A 17,256-nucleotide genomic window follows, 5' to 3' on the forward strand; every position below is an offset into this window, starting at 1 on the left:
GGTTTCCAGAGACACTAAAGAAGGCAGTGTGCAGAGGATTGGGGAGGGAGGGGGAACTTTTTGAGGAGGTTTGAACTGAATCTATTGGACTGCTTCCAGTGTATCAGTAGCCTCAGACAGCTGTCAGAGGCATAATTAGACTGGTGCAATTCAGGATACTTATGTTAATGCAGCAGCTTCAGGTGTAAGGAGGTCTGCCCTTGGCCCCTAAGTCTTGAGAGCCTGAGCACTTTGCTATTATTGACTTATACCTCGGACAGAGAAGCAATGGAAGAGGAGAGGCAGAGCCGCAGCAAAGGAACAGACTCTCCGCATGGAGCAGAGCCACTACAGGAATGATAATACCAGCAGCCTTTGTGGGGCAGACTAGACCTCTCATTTCCTGTCAGTCTCCGACTCCATTAGGAAAAACTCCACCCCACCCTCCCCCAGGGCTTTAGGCTCCATTTGGAAAGCTCCGTTTTCAGTGTCTTTCCCCTCTACTTCCCTGGAACCTCTGTCACAGCTGTAATCCGCAGCAAATGGATTTCCCTGACCCTGGGGACAAAGACCTAGTGTTCCCTAGACTTGGTGGCTCCTGGGAGCCAGAACCATCAGCATTTCTCCAGCTGCTGGTCTTAGGCCCTGTGGGCAGCAGAGACCTGTAATAAGATCACTATCCAACCGGTTACAGTGAACACATCATTCACAGTGGTCCCTTGCAGGCGGGAGGGGAGAATTGACTTCAGAGCTTGGGCTCCCACAAAACCACACAGTGAGCTGGATCCCAGAGCAAGATAGATTTCCAGCTCTGGATGCTAGCCATTAATCAGATTTGGCTGTGGTTCATCGTGGGAGTCCACAGGGATGGGTGGCCTGAGGGAAGAAATAAGGAACTAGTTAGAAGGAGGAGGAGGGAAGAATAAGAGTAGAAATTAAAAGGAAATTGAATAGGGGTGTATAAAATGCTTAAAGATAGATATTATGAAAATTTAAGGGTTCAGATTTTCTAAGGTGGGGCCCCAGGGTTCGGAGCATAATGAGAGCCCACAGACGCCTCGGTAGCCCTCGCTGAGACTTCAGAACACCTCCTCTGCCTTCCACAGACCAGAGCTTCAAGGCAGAATGAAGGTGGGTGCGGGTGAGCACTGAAAGCGTGGGTTCAAAGAGGGGAACTATAGTAGAAAAAGTCTGAAAGCTACTATAGTGGTCCACACTTCCTAATCAATTCTGTTTCTTTCTAACCCAAGTTCCTTTCCACTAGGAGACCAATGAGAAAGTAACATTTGGCAGGACCCTAGCTTCTGAATTCTCCTCAGGGCAAACTCCAACCCTCCACTTGAGTAAACCCCTACCACCATGAGTCCAGTATGCTTTCTGCTGTTCCTTCCATGTCCATGCTACTGCAGGAGAGTCAGAGGAGCCCTGTCTCCTTGAGTGAGTCGCTTCCCCAAAGACCAGGCCTCAGTTTTTGCATAGGAAAAACAAGGCAGATTATGGTAATGTTTGATTTCTTAAACCAGTTGGTGAGTACACATGCATATTATCCCTTACGTATACATTATGTAGAGAAAGAGGTTATTTTGTAAGTATAAAATATTTAATAGGTATTAATTAATAATAAGGGGATTAAATTCAGTGATCTCAGTTCCTTTCCACTTCTGAAAAATCTAGTTTGCTCTGATATGGATTTTGTCCAATGTCATTGAAACAATGGCTCAAGGTGAGATTGTGGGTGTAGTCTCAGAGGGTATAGTGTGGGAAGAGCCCTGGCTTTGGAGTCAGACCTGGTTTTGAATCCTAGTTCTGTGATGACCTTAGATAAGTTACTTTGATAAGTTCCTCATTGACAAAATTGGGATAATAATACCTACCCCATAAGAGAGGTCATGAGTATATAAAACGCATCTACTGTAGTGCTTGACACATAGTAGGTGCTCAATAAATAATCACTATTATTAGTATAGACATGATTGATGGAAGGTACTGAAATTAAATCACCAGTGGTGTCTGTTCTGTAGTAGTTGGGGAAAATTCCACAGAATGAGGTAGAAATTAAGCTGAGCTTTCAGATGAGAGGTAGGATGGAGTGCAATGCATTTCAAGCAATTCTATTCAAAGACGTTTATGGAATGAAACACCAGGGATACATGGGAAAATATGACATGATCCCTCTTCTCCAGGAGTTCAGAGTCCAATGGGGAAGACAGACACATAAGCAAATCAATTTCTTGTAATATTACATTATAAGTACTAGTAGAGAGAGGTAAGCACAAAGTCTTGTGGGAGCAGCCTTCTAACTGGATGGCTTAAAGGAAGATATTAGGACCTAGTTTGAAGGAAGCAAGAGAAGAGTTAGAGGAGGGTGCATTCAGTGAATGTTTCACAGAAGAGACTCAAGTTGTCTTGAAGATCTAAGGAGTTGGTTAAGTGAAAAATGGAGGGAAGGCATTTCAGAGGAAGGGAATAGCCATGAGTAAATGAGTAAAACCACAGAAGTAGGAAATAGAAAGACGTCCAAAACTTCAGGTTGTTTGGAATAATGCTGAGCCCAGCAAGAGTATAGTGTGGAAAAGTGGTGGAAAATGAGGCCAGGGAGGCAGGCAGGGTCAGTTCATGGAGGATTCGTATGCCACACTAAGAAGCTTAGTGGGGCAATTGTGTGGGCCTAAGAACATAAGTAATTCAACAAATGGTGCAGAGACATCAAGAATATCCACATGCAAAAGGATAAAGTTGGGAAAAACAGTTTGGTCGTTCCTCAAAAAGCTAAATGGAATTACCATGTGATCCAGCAATTCCACTCCTAGGTATATACCCAAGAGAATTGAAAGCAAGGACCCAAACAGATACTTGTACACCAATATTCATTGCAGCATTATTCACAGTGGCCAAAATGTGGAAACAACCCAAATGCCCATAGATGAATGGATAAAACAAAATGTGGTATACACATACAATAGAATATTCTTCAGCCGTAAAAAGGAATGAAATTCTGACACATGCTACAACATGAACCTTGAAAACATTATGTTAAATGAAATAAGCCAGACACAAAATGACAAATATTGTATGATTCCACTTACATGAGATATCTAGACTAGACAAATTCATGGAGACAGAAAGTAGATTAGAAGTTACCAGGGGGAGAGAGGGTAATGTGAAGTTGCTGCTGAATGATTACAGAGTTTCTCTTTGGGGTGATGAAAAGTTCTGGAAATAGATAGTGGTAATGGTTTCATAACATTGTGAGTGGGTAAGTTTTATGTTATATTTATTTTACCACAATAAAAAAATTAAAAAGAAATAATGAAGTTGTACCCCTACCTCACACCATATACAAAACTTAACTCAAAATGGATCCAAGACCTAAATGTAAGAACTAAAACTATAAAACTCTTTGAAGAAAACCTATGTTTAAATCTTCATAACCTTGGATTAGGCAGTAGTTTCTTAGATATAGCTGCAACCAAAGAAAAAAATAGATAAATTTGACTTCATCAGAATTAAAGAGCAGAGGTAATCTTGACCATGTTGTGTTTGGGAGAAAGAAGGCAGATCCACCAGACCAGAGCAGTAGATTCACATTGTAGAATATAAGGTTAGAAAAGTGTAATGAGACTAAGAGATTCATCCTCACGCACATATACCACCACCACCACCACGCCCAAATAGGTATTATTATTACCCACTTTTGCAGATTAGGAAACTAAGACTCAGAGAGGTAAACTGTCTTGCCCAAGGCCATACGACTAGTAACAGTAGAGCTGGTATTCCCAAAGCTAGGGTTACCGTATTCCTAAATCCACGCTCTTTCTCCTTTAGCTCATGCCTCTCCTAGGAAAATTGAGGCACCAGAGAATGCCCAGAGGGCATGACTGAGATCTGTGCATCTTCCAGCAGTAACTGTTCAGCAATAGCATAGGTCTTGGCATTCATAAAGCCTAGAATAAGGCCTGCTCCATGTTCCATCTACCACATTGCACACGTTCCTTAACACCTCAGTCTTCTGAACACTAGCAAATGTTGTCTCAATCACTCATTTGGACCTCAGCATATGGTAGGTAACATTATTTTTAATCTTTAAATTTGTACTTCATACCCAATCCCTACATAGCTAAGAAGCAGAGCTTCTTCATCTGGAGTTAATGGATAGGCTTCAAAGGATTTATTAACCTCTATAGTTTTAAGCACATTTTTGTAGGTGTCTCTGCATTGGGGTGGGAGGGGGTGGGCAGCAAGGGGCCTTAGATTTCACCATTTCTGATATGCCTCCAAACGTTAAGAACCTTAAACTGGGGGTTCATGTCTTCTACCTTTTTTCTATTCCCAGTACTTACCAAGAATACCCTGCATATGGTAGATACTCAATAGATGTTCAGATTGTGGGGAAACTAAGAACTTGTTGATTGGGAAAGGTTCTAGAAGTGGTTGAGGAGTAGAAGGTGGGACAGAGCAGCTTTATGCTGTGAAAGCAGAGAAAGTGTGGGTTCAGGCAGCTCAAATGTTACTTCTCCTTTGAAATGTTCCCTAATCTCCTAAACAGTCTGTCCTTCTCTCCTCTGGGCTTTGCATGAGTGACAGAGAAAGACCCAAAGAGAGAGCACGCTTGAGAGACAGCTGTAGCTATCAAAAGCAGGAGCCAGAACGGAGAGCAAGCCAGAGAGGGGGAGGAGGGGAGGGAGAGGGAGCATGTTCTATCTAGAGAGTAAGAGAGTGTGCGCACGTGAACGAGAGAGAGGATGTGCCTAATCAGGCTGGGGGGAGAGATGCTCAGGCAGGGGGAGACCACACTGAGAGGAGGGAGAGCTAGAGCTTGTGAGGCAAGGGAATGAGATCACAGAGTGAGCCAGATGCAGAGTGAGGTCAGTCAAGGGTAAGGGGGCCGGTGGGGAGTGTAGGGAGTGAGCAAAGAGGTCAGGAATAGGGAGAGAGAGCTCATTAGAGGAAACCAGAGCAATCGAAGGAGGGCGGGAGGGCAGGAGAGAGAGGAGAGTGAGGGGAGCACCTGCATGTGTTCAAGGGGGTCAGCGAGAGAAGGTGGGGGAGAGGAGAGAGAGAGTCAAGAGCCAGGCACAAGGTGGGTGTGAGCACACAGGAGGAGGGGCAGCACAAGGAAGCCAGCTGTAGATCACTGGAGAAAGAGGATGGGATGAGGGGGCAGCTCCAAGAATGGGAAACCAGGGGTTGGGGCCAAAATTAACAAGACAGAAATGGCAAAGGCAGGGGCAAGGGGGGCGGTGGGCAGAAGCCAAGAATGAGAGAATGAGCAGAGAAGGGAAGGGCATGCTTGGCAGCAGAAGAAGGAGACAGGTGGGCAAGAGAGTTCAGGAATCGCACTGCGCCTGTGTCCCATGTAGTTAAAATAAGTCTCTCTCTCCTGCCTGGGGAGCATTTGTTGTCCTTGCCTGTGCAGTTTTTCTATACAGGAATGCCATGCTCTCTCTAGGATTTTGTCTTGTTTTATTTCCCAACAAAGAATGAGTATACACTGTGCACAAGATCTGCTGTTGCTGCTGCAAAAGAAAAAGAAAATAGAGCTGAAGCTTGATCATCCAGGATGTAGACTACCCTGTCCTCAATTTGCTGTGGCTGCTGCCCTGTTTCCCCATTTTATTCTTTGTTTTACAGTACTTTGCTTGAGATTTCCTAGGGTGGGATGAAAAGCAAGAACTGAAACTCAATTCTGGTCAGCATTTTGGGAAAGGGAGGCGCAGTGTTTAACAAAGAGAAGACCTTGGGATTCTATGGGCTATTCCATATTTGAACATAACTCTCGTTTGCTAATTTGTCGCTTGGTGATCCTTAAAACTTCAATTAAGCCTCATCTCTACAACTAGTTTGTCTGTTTCTGCAAGATCAGGAATTATGCCTTCTACCACTTTCTGTCCAGCCTACCCTTCCCTCCCTAGAACATAAGGTGGATTTCACAAGAGCAGAGCACAGGGAGTCCTTGTTGATTTTGCTGTTTCATTGATTCCTGCATCATCATTATCATCATAAGCATCCTTAACAAGTGAGCCATAGTGAGGCCCAGAACGGAGTGCATTTCAGGACAAGGGGAACTCATGGACAAGAGACTGGCCCTGTGGCAGTAAAAGCAGACACAGACCTGAGGGGAAATCACTGCTGAAGGACCCAGGTCGTGCCCGCCGTGTGCAGGCTGTCACACAGCCTTGGGAGCCATAGGCCTCTGAACTGCAACTTGCTGACTGCCAAAGGGAAGCGGTTCAGATTTCCTTACCCTCAATGTTCCTCTCATTTAGTTTTCACCCACACTTTTTTCAGCTCAAGGTGAAACCCACCCAGTCTGAAGCAGACAGCCTGAGGAATGTCAACAACCCCAAACTGAGCAGCAGTTATCTTTGGAAGATAACAACAGGACATTAGTGACTATTTTAGTTCTTTGCACTAATCGGTGCTCTCATTAGTGTGAAAAAGTCATTTTATTTTCTTTATTTATTGAATTGGTATAGGCTGTAAGCAGAGAATTCAATGTCTAAGGTGGGATGACAGTGTTGTTTCAGGATGTAGGAAGGAATAGGTAGAAGAAAAGACTTATATATAGAAATGAGGATCTTTGGAATAGCATGAAAGATGAAAGAGAGGAACTTGAACTCAGATCTGGGTATGCCTTTCCCACCACCTCTTCCTTCCTTCCCAGCCCCTCTCCACTCCAAACACATTGCTTCAAGGGGATGCATGAATTCCGGCTCTGAATCCAGGTCATAGGATGATCCCTGAAGGAATTTCTGGCACTCCTTGATGACTGGGATAGAAGGTTCCAGGAGACTCTGCCAGTTATACCTCGGAAGAGGATTGATCTATTGGAAGTGGACACTGGGAACCAGGCTGGGGACAATTTTAATCTGTCCACAACAACAGCCAGTGTGAAGGGAGCACTCAGTGTATGCGTGACACTGTACTCAGCACCTCGTGTCATTATTTTACTTTGTCCTCCCAACAGCCCATATGCTCTTACATCTGATAAATTGAGACAGAAGGTCACAGAATCGTGACTTGCCAAGGTTTCCCAGCTACTAAGTGGCAGAGCCAGGACTGAAACCCAAGTCTTTCTGAGTCTGAAACCTGCCATTTTAACCAAATTGCTCAACACAGTGCCCTGCTCAGCGCTAGATCAGAGAGCACTGAGTAAGTACTTGATAAAGAAAACAGAGACTCCAAACATACTTGAAGCTCTTCTGGCTTTGAAAACAAAATAAACACTTCAGTTTATTTTACTGCCTCCTTATTTGCCTCTTTCTCTCATTCTGTTCTCTAGCTTTTTAATCCCGTTTCTTTCACCAACCAGCTTTATAAATATGGACAAATAATAACTTCTCTGATGCTCAGTGTCTCCATCCCAGAGATGAAGAGGTGGGTGGGGTGAGAGATGATCCCTACGATCACTGGATCCCTACGAGCCAGTAAGACCGTTAGAGGAAATCTGCCTCCTTTGCTGGTTTTACCTCCTCCAGCAGAAGGAACAGGTCATAGACTTTAGAATCAGGCAGAGGGGATTTCAAATCTCGTCTAGTGAACCACGCCTGGCCCTGTCCTTCTGATGGCAGGTATGTCTCAGGCCCTCAGTTCACAGGCTGGTGGAAAACTCATGCATACATACACGTTCTCTAGTAAGTATTTGTTTAACATTTCACTTCTGCCTCTTTCCTCCCAGCATCCTCCTGCTCTTCTGCCATCTGAGCACCTTGACTGTGCCACCCTGTAGGCCATGGAGAATGAGCTGCCAGTCCCCCACACATCTAGCAGTGCCAGTGTCACCAGCAGTACCAGCGGGGTCAGTAGCAGCAGTGGCTACAGCAATAGCAGCAGTGGTGGCAGTGGCCGCCCCACTGGACCCCAGATTTCTGTGTACAGTGGCATTCCTGATCGGCAGACCGTGCAGGTAAGATTCCACCTGATCTAAGGATTTGTATTCTTTAATCCTCCACAGGACTAGCCAGGAGGGTGTGTTGGCACGGTCTGTGGAGTAACAGAGTGTTGAATCTACACTGGGCATTAGGGGGCGTGTTGGTAGATATATATTTGTGCAGAGTTAGAGAGAAGTGATGCTAGGTGACTCCAGTCAAGGAAGTTTGGGGCGAGTGGGAATACTTAGCACATCAGGAAAATCCCTTTCTTACCTGGTGATTCAGATCCCAGAGTGCTGTTTTAGGAGGATAGGTATGTGAAAATGTAAGGGGCAGACAGGTAAAAATAACAAACAGGAAAAATGAGTGGGAGCTGCTGCTCCACAGCCTAGACCCACCATCTAAAGGACCACTGCCCTGTAACAAATCTAAGTTTCTTAAAGACGGAGGACCAAAATAGAACCCCAAACAATCCTTTGTCTTTGTAGCTTTTTACCTTCTTCCGTAAAGCAGCAGTTTGCAAAGTGTCATCCCCGAGGCCTTCCAGGTGATTACACACTGTCTCAAAATGCAGTCGTGACCATGTATTGCCATCTGCTATGTGCCCTGCACTGTACAAAGCATTTTGCATATTTATCTTCTCCTCTCGCTGTGAGAATGGTTGTTATTAGGCACAATTATATAATTGAGAAAACTGAGGCTCAGAGAAGGTAATAACTTGTCCAGGGTCATTCAGGTCAAGACAAAAGCTGAACCTAGTTCTTCCCCCAAACCTGTGTTCTTAATCACTGCAACGTCTGTTTGAAGTTCCCGGATAAAACAGGCAGAAAAGAGAGACCACAGCCCAGAAGTGTTGACTCTGAGTAACTTTGCTGTTACAGCGCTGGTGTACTAGACAAGTGACCTCATCCTACTTTGGCCTCAGCCCAGGTTAGGGACTGGAGGAGAAGCCACAGTAGACAGTGAGAGGTCTGACAAATCCAGTTAAAGAAGACACCATCGGATACTCTGGAATCTTCCCTCTCCCAGTTATCTCTTCCTCACACTTAATAAAACCTTGTTCCCCACACCCATCCCTGCCACCCCCACCCCCAACCCAGCCTCTTCCTCTGGCCCCTTTGCACATGAGTATTTTAGCTCCAGTTTCTAGCAGCTGATATGGTGATGTGCCCTCCTTCTGCCCCTCATCACAACTCTAGGCGAAAGGGATTGGGATTCTGCTCTGGCAAATGGAATGACCCAAGGTTGTGTTCTGCACCCAAGCAGGATCACGAGGGGCTCTGCCTGTTTCCACTCATTGGCATCCTCTGGTGAGGAGGGGGCACAGCATTTCTGCTCCTGCTATCTGGACTGCTGGGACGTACTTACAGGAGGCTAAGGAGAATAGAGAGGCCTAGGTAAAGGCAGTGAGAAGAAAGAATTCTGGGGAGAGCAAGGAATAAAAAGAACTGAGTTCATGAAAACCAGACCCGCAGTGGGGGAGTACATGGAGGAAAGTGTGTGGAAGAGTTGGGATGGGGTAGGGGTACCTGGGGAGACCCCAGAGCCCATGGAGAATCTGTGATATCAACCTGTTTTCACAGAACCGCAAATCTGAGCCCAGAGAGTTGTTTTGTCCTAGAGCCACCAGCCCTAGAAATCACGCTAAGACAGAGAGAGCCAGACTGGAGGCTCGCTTGCCGGGGGCAGGACCCAGAGTTGGGAGCAGCCCTGTGGCCAGGGATTCAGCAGAGGTTGGATGGGAAGTAGGTCAAAGCCTGGCCAGGGCCTGTGTAGGGCATCAAGTGGGAAGAGATGGCGGGAGGGTGACCAGGTAGGAGGAGGGAGGAGAAATGTCTCTGGGGCTTGGGAGAAGAGACATGGGATCTCAGGGCTGGGGGAAAGGCGTTCACTTATCTTTGTTCCTGGGGGTGAAAGGAGGCTTTGAGGGGTTGGGAGTGAAGAGTGGGAGAGGATCAAAGAGCAACCTTTTGTCATTTCCTAGAGACTGTGGCTCAGCCAGTCCCATCAGGAAAGAGAGAATTGCAATAAGGCCAGGGAACAGGAGATGGTGGCTCCAACGAGGGAGTGCTGGAGAGAGGGAGGGGAAGAATAAAAGAGAAGTACATCGTCCCTGTGGCATTGGCTGCTCTGCAAGGCTAAGGGGACCTTCTTCTAAGGGACTGATAGGAATTTCCAGGCAGCGAGGGGCAGACCCTGGGAAGCAGCCCCAAGTCTGCCTCGAGGCCCCAGCCGGGAGGGTGTTGCCCTTGGTTAAGTTTTAGTTTGACCGGCTATGTGCTAAAGCTATAGGCCCCTTTCCAACTTGTCTCTTTCTTCCCACCCATTTCCTTCTCTCTGCCTTGTTGAGCTCTGGTTCCCTCTGTTGTCACCTTCCCGTGTTCTAGTCACCCTCAGCTGAGGCTGAAGAATGGTGGGGGAGGAGAGTGCCAAACAAGCCTGGCATGGGACACAGTGTCACTGAAGGCTTAAAGGATCTCTGTCTCCTGAGCCCCCCCACTGCCAGACAGTTGGTCAGAGCAGCGGTGTGCTGCTGTGACTTTCCCCACGGGGACAGCTGACACAGGAGCAGAGGGGACATGAACTGAAGAGAGATGCAAGATAGACAACAGCTGTCTTCCCCACCGCCCTGGAGAGTGGTGACTGGTTACAGTGGTGGTCACAGACCTGGTGTCCTTCTCTGGGCAGTTGGGGAGGGATGGGGCTGACAAGGCGTTGTTGCAGAAGGGGCGGGTCTACAGCGGGCAGGTGGTATGGCCGGCTGATAGCGCCGGCTCTTCCCTCTCCCTGCCCTCTCAGGTGATCCAGCAGGCCCTGCACAGGCAGCCCAGCACGGCGGCCCAGTACCTGCAGCAGATGTACGCCGCGCAGCAGCAGCACCTCATGCTGCAGACCGCAGCGCTGCAGCAGCAGCACCTCAGCAGCGCCCAGCTCCAGAGCCTGGCGGCTGTGCAGCAGGTAAGAATTATAGGAAGGCCGCTGATGCCACCGAGAGTCCAGGTGGCTGCAGAGGCAAGAGGGAGAAGAAGCAGGCTCTGCACAGGTGTTCCCTTGCGTCCTCTCACCGGATCCTCCCACAAGCACCTACTGTGAAGTAGGTATGGTTGTCATCAGCGTCTTTTGACGGCTGACAAGAGGCTCTGGGAGGTTGAACACCTTGCCCAAGGTCACACAGCTGGTGAGTGGAGTGGCTGGAACCCTCAGCCCGCCTAGCCCAAGGAAGAAGGACTGCGTGAGCCCTTCTCCACCACATCACCCCACTACAGGGAAGGGCCCAAGGGCTTAAGGTGTCCACAAGAGAAGGCCATTGCCCATTCAGCTTGCCTGCTGCCATCAGTGGCTGAGAAGAACTCATTCATTCATTCATTCAACAAAAATTTTATGCATCTACTGTATACCAAAGTTTGTCAGGCACTAAGTATACTGTGGACCCTGTGTTCTTAGAGCTCATAGTGGGGAGACAGCAAATAAACAGAAACCCAAATAGACAAGGAAACAAAATATCTAAATGTCTAAATTGTGATAAGCACTGTGAAAGAGAAGAAGAGACTGCTATGGCCGAACAACAAGAGGATCACCTTAGACTGGGTGGTCAGGGAAGGCCTCTCTGCTGGAGTGACATTGAAGCTGACACTTGAAGGATGAGAAGAAGCTGGGGTGGGTGTGGGGGGTGGGCTGGACATCAGACAGTATGTGCAAAACTCTCCGCATGGGGCCCGTGAGGCGAATATGATGGAGCATGGTGGATGGAGGACTGAAGAGCTGGAAACATTTGGTAATCATCATAGCTGACAATTCGAGTGCTTATATGTAAACGCTTTGCCTTGTGTAAACCTTTCAGCAATCCTGCAAAGTAGATACTGTTATTATCCCCACTTTACAGAAAAGGAAACTGAGGCACTTGCTTGAGGTCACATGGATGATGCAAAAAGGGGGTTTGACTCTTATAGTGCTTCCTTTGGAAGGTGAGAGCCTGAGGGATGATTGGGGAGATCTGGGACTCGAGCGATAAGAATTGTTCTTTTCTAGGCAAGCCTGGTGGCCAACAGACAAGGGAGCACTGCAGGCAGCAATGTGTCTGCACAGGCCCCAGCCCCGTCGTCCTCGGTGAGTAGGTTGGTGAGCAGCAGGCAGGGCCCACAGCTCTGGGACCAGTTCCTTCCTCCTTGCCCAAAATGCTCGCGGACTCCCAGACCCGGTTGTAGTGAAGCCTTAGCCATGTAGAATCGTGGCTGGAATCTGTTACTCTTGCCAGAGTAAAAAGTGCATGCCTCTTTCTAGCCCTCACTTTAATAACTCCCTGTCATCTTTCCAATGTCGAGGCTCTCTGTCATAGCTCAGTTCTCTCCCCACTGGGTCTTCCCTCAGCTCTGCAGGTAGCCAGAGATGGGGCAGCACTGGGGGAAGATCCAGGGCCCAAGGACCAGAGATGGTCCTAAAGAAGGCTAAATAGACCAAGGAACAGAAGAGACGGAGAGAAAGAAAGGGATGGGAGGCACAGAGTTAACTAGCAGAACTTCCTGTTTCCTACTATGCGTGTCTCTCTCATCAGATCAATCTGGCGGCCTCCCCAGCAGCAGCCCAGCTCATCAACCGGGCTCAGGGCGTCAACTCAGCAGCAGCCTCCGGCATCACCCAGCAGGCTGTGCTCTTGGGCAACACGTCTTCTCCGGCCCTGACTGCAAGCCAAGCACAGATGTATCTAAGGGCACAGATGGTGAGTACCCAGCCTGGGCCACAGCTCTGGTGGGCTGGGAGGACAGAGGCAGAGAAGTTGGGAGCTGGGAGATTGGAGAAGGGTGGTGATTAGAGAAGGGTGGGCAAGACGGCCTAGGGGACAGTTAACAGGAGATCAGGAGCGGAATAAAGAAGGGGGGCCTAGAGGGCTGAGTGGGAGCTTTGGTATAGCCTCAATGACTCAAGGACGGGCGGGGTTCCAGGCTGCAATAGAGGAAGTTACCCATGATGCATTCTTTCCTTCCCCAATTGTCCTCTTCTTATCAGAAACCACTGCCCAAAATCAATTAGGGTGAAAAATGCAGGGGTCCATGCCCAGACGATCTATACACTCAGACGCATAAGATAAGCAAACACACAGACCTCCATGCACTCTACAGAAATGGGGTCTTACCCACTGTGACAGTCCCAGCAGGGACTGGCCACCACTAGCTCAAGAGCCAAAGTTGCCTTCCAGCCCAGCTGGTGAAGGTGGCAGCCAGCTTGAGGACATGCTGCTGCCTCCACTGCCCTCCCAGCTGGGCCCCATTCTAATCAGGACACCCTGTCACCCCTTAATCAGGTGGGGTTGTTCGGACTGAATGTACTCAGGACGGCACCAGCCCTGGACACGCATACCTAGAATCTCTCCTTTACACCTATCCCTAAGGGGTGCAGAGGTCCTTAGGAACCCAAAAGTTTCCTAAGGTTCAGAAGAATTTCCTGGGAGAAGAGCAGGCTGCTCCCTAGGAGGCAATGACATCTAGCTCTGCGTTGGGCTTAGATCGCTGGGAGTCCCATCTCAGGTCTCCCATTCTGAAGATTTCTTGCTTCAGCTTCTTGACACACTCTCCTGAAGACAATACAGTCCTGCCCCTCCCTTTGCTCCTGTGGCCGGAATGTGACACTTGGAGCTTCTGTGGTCTTGCTCAAGCACTTCCATCCTTGACTCTGAGTTCACTGTTTGAGATGCAGCTCCGATCCCAGGGAGCAGCCTCTTAGACAGAGTATGGATTAGACCCCACTTCTCTAGCAAAGCAGACAGCCACCTTGTGACACTGTCCAAACTTGCCTTTGTCTTCAGTTTACTCACCCCCTTGTCCTACTCAACAGCCCCAACTGAGTTCTGTAGCCTGTCTGCCTCCCTCTCAAAGCAGGGCACACATGCCCAGGGGAGTGAGCATGGGCGCATCACAGAGTTCTGGGGAAAGCATGCTGTCAGACACCAGCATGTCCACACTGCCGCCAGGCTAGACCCACAGGGGTGCACATGTTACACTGAGACCATCCCGCAGCCTGCAGCCCACGGAAGGAGATGCAGACACGAGCACAGCTCTAGGTGCTCTGGTTCCTCTACCACTGTTGTCTCTGTACACCCCCACACACACCGAATCACAATTTGACTGAAAAATGACCAAAGAATACATCTAATTTGACCCCTTCCGGAGGAAAGTCCTGTTCTGACCCAGACCTGGAGGCAGGAGTGGTTAGACCTAGAAAATGGTCCCAGGGCATCTTTCTCAGCCCAGGTCCCTGCTCCCTGAGATGCTGCCGAGAGAGTGACTTTAAGATGTCCTGTGAATGTTGGTCCCCTCTAGGATGAGCTCCTCACAGAGGCTTCTGGAGTAAACCTAACCTGGCTGCAGCCCCTCAATAGCTCTCCCCCACCACCCCCTCACTGCCCAGCCTAGGTCAGGACACCACAAGCCTCTTGGGACTTGCAGGCGATCCTTCCGGACTCCTTCCCTTTCTTGCCTCCCTGTTTCCCTGTGTCTGCTCCCTGGCTAAAATGTCCTGTCCTGTGGCTGAGCCCACGTTGGGCAGGTAAACGGCGCCTCGTTTCCTGTGATTCCAGGCCCAGCCAGGTAACCTGGTGCAGGTAGCTAGGAGCCTAGGCGGCACTGTTCCTTTGTCCCCTCAGCTCATCTTCACGCCCACGGCCACCGTCGCTACTGTGCAGCCTGAGCTCGGCACTGGCTCCCCCGCCCGGCCCCCCACCCCTGCCCAGGTGAGGATTCCATGCTTGTGGGAGGGCAAGGGGGTGGGCGCCCTGGAGCGGGGTACTGATACTGGGTATGGGCCCAAGGCTGGAGGAGCTTTGAATCTTTGGAAAGGTTGGGATCTTCTAGGAAAGCAAGTGGGAGACAGGACATTCCAGTGCTCCCAGACTTGCTCCTTCATTCCCCATTGAGAAGGCCTCAGCCACCCGTGACTCTGTTTCACAGGTCAGCAGTCAGAGAGCAGTGTGCTGACCCAAGCATGATGGCCAACAATGTGTGGTCGTTGCTACCTTTGTACCTTATACCCTCCCCAATATAACTTGTGTCATTGTCGTTGCTTTTTAAGTGGACAGTCCCACTCTGGTTACACATGCTAGCACATCTAGGACTCAGGAAAAATGGCATGGAAGAGGGAGCAAAGATGAATCCTGGGTCCCCACCTTCTGCTGGAAGCACACAGACACTGCTGTGGCTGTAAAGAGTCTCTGGGCAGCAGGGGAGAGGATCACCCTCCCACTCCCGTCTCCCCTGTCCCCAGCTGCAGAATGCACTTGATAGCAAGATGATCAGATTTGTCAGATGCCAAGTCTGGCACAGCCTCTGTGTGTCCAGCAGAGGGCACCAGGGACTAGGTTGAATGAGCATGCTGATCCTGGTGTAAACCTTACTCAGAAGACAAGATAATCCTTTGCCTGGTGATCCTACTGGTCAATTAGCTTTCACTTTTTCCCTCGCCTTTTCCGGTGTGGGAAGCCCCAGGGCCCACTGTATGTGGGAAGTCTCTCTAAGTGGTGTGCATCCCTTCCTGATGGTTTGGGGGAGGAGTGGAGGTAACAGAAGGGAGAGAGCCTGGCCTCCCTGCCTAGGCCTGCCCTAGCCTGGGCAGTCATCTCTTCTCAGAATTCCAATTCTTCTGCTGATAGATCCAATCACTAGTGCTCTTTCTTGTCCCCTTTAGAAACTGTCCTATTCCTGGTTCCTCTTTCAGCCCCTAACTCATTCTGTCTCTCTCTGATTTTATAATCCACTGTCCTGTTCAGCCATCCCTGAATCCATCCCTGACTCCTTCTCTATCTTAGTTGTGTGTTGTGTGTTGGCATTACTCCCACCCACATTCTCTGGACTCCTATAGACCCCTCTTTTCCAGGTACAGAACTTGACCCTCCGAACACAGCAGACACCAGCTGCCGCAGCCTCGGGCCCTACCCCCACTCAGCCTGTCCTGCCCAGCTTGGCTCTGAAACCCACGCCAGGCGGTAGCCAGCCTCTGCCTACCCCATCACAGGGCAGAAACACTGCTCAGGGTTCCCCCGCAGGTGCCAAGCCTGGCATAGCTGACAGTGTGATGGAGCCACTCAAGAAAGGAGATGGCAACAGCAGTGTGCCGGGGAGCATGGAGGGCCGGGCTGGGCTCAGCCGGATGGTGCCTGCTGTGGCTCCCCACCCGCTCATTGCACCAGGTAAGGGCTCCAGGAAGAAGGATCCTATCCCAGAAAACTCAGGAGGACTGTGGGTCAGGGGAAAACTTGCACACTTTCCTTGTTCCCACCGATGTGCTCAGATACCAGCCACGTGTCTCTCTCTCCCCTCTTCCAGTCTTGAGATGTTCGTCAGCTCCTGATTCTGTTTTCTGCTCCTAGCCTAGCTTTAAAGAAGGCAGCCACATCAGTTGGAATAAATGAGCACAGTAGCGATTCTCAGAGTACACATCATAGCTCTTAACCTGAGTGAGTGGAGGTTGGCAGTTGGACTATTTTGAAATTCTCTAAGATGGAGCAAAAAGGACCAGGGCTAGCTGGAGGCATGTAAGAACCACACAGGGAGATGGGGAAATGGGAAGTTTATTTTCTCATCATTCAACAGACATTTGTTGACTAATAGTTGCCAGTTCTGGGCATGCAGAGAAAAATAAGACTTGGGCCTTGCCATCTAAGGAGGGCACAGTCTGGAGAGACAGACAAGTCTAATGCAGTACAGTGTGATAAGTTTTGTAGTCTATGTGAGCTCTGAGCACTGTAGGAACACAGAGGCACTATCCAGTCCTGGGGAGAGGAGCCAAGAAAGGCTTGCCAGTGAGGACAACACTTGAGAATAAATCTAGCAGATTAAAAAAATTATCCAGCAGATTACTTGTGAGGCAAGTTCTGTGAAGGAGATGAATCAGTATTCCCTGGGGCTAGACTCCTTTCTCTGCCAGCTAAAATTCTCCCAGCGCTGCCTAATGCGGCAATCTTTAATGAGAACATCTGCCAAGAGCCCTACAAGCCAGACTTATCGGTCTAGGGAACAAGACCAAGCTGTTGTAGCACAGCAATAAATGTAGTGGTGGACCACGTGGCTTTGCGTTAAAGAGAGAACCACCCTGGTCACATCCCTGAGACAACTGCTAACCCCTGTCCTCATCCATATCACATCACCATCCGATCTAACCTGCATTTTTTTTCTTGAGAACCTACTGTAGGTTAACCAAGATGCTCAAAATATGATTCCTTACCCAAAGGAGTGTGCAGTCAAAAGGAGGGAGCCAGATAGATAAGCAAAGCCATTCAATTTCATAAATTCTATTATAAGTAAGTACGAGGTCAGTTAAGACACAGATGGTCATCTCGGTGCCAGGCAGGATGAGTCAGAGATGCCGTTCCTCAGAGGAAATGGCACAAGCCTTGAAGTATGAGTGGTTTACCCAAGAG

At 48.9% G+C, this 17,256-nt stretch overlaps 1 protein-coding gene across 1 annotated transcript in view; it reads left to right on the forward strand.

Moving 5' to 3' along the window:
* The first annotated feature begins 7,696 nt into the window (after positions 1–7,696).
* Positions 7,697–17,256, forward strand: part of PHC2 (polyhomeotic homolog 2) — a 50,135-nt gene continuing 40,575 nt past the window's right edge. The window contains exons 1-6 of the mRNA XM_014784122.2: positions 7,697–7,885; positions 10,650–10,808; positions 11,880–11,957; positions 12,403–12,567; positions 14,488–14,574; positions 15,714–16,026. Coding sequence (XP_014639608.1) covers positions 7,712–7,885; positions 10,650–10,808; positions 11,880–11,957; positions 12,403–12,567; positions 14,488–14,574; positions 15,714–16,026 — 976 coding nt within the window. The 5' untranslated portion in view covers positions 7,697–7,711. The remainder of the gene's footprint in view (positions 7,886–10,649; positions 10,809–11,879; positions 11,958–12,402; positions 12,568–14,487; positions 14,575–15,713; positions 16,027–17,256) is intronic.

The sequence above is a fragment of the Ceratotherium simum genome, chromosome 22 (assembly GCF_057802395.1).
Source record: "Ceratotherium simum simum isolate JZ-2026a chromosome 22, ASM5780239v1, whole genome shotgun sequence".
Classification (NCBI taxonomy): Eukaryota; Metazoa; Chordata; class Mammalia; order Perissodactyla; family Rhinocerotidae; genus Ceratotherium; species Ceratotherium simum.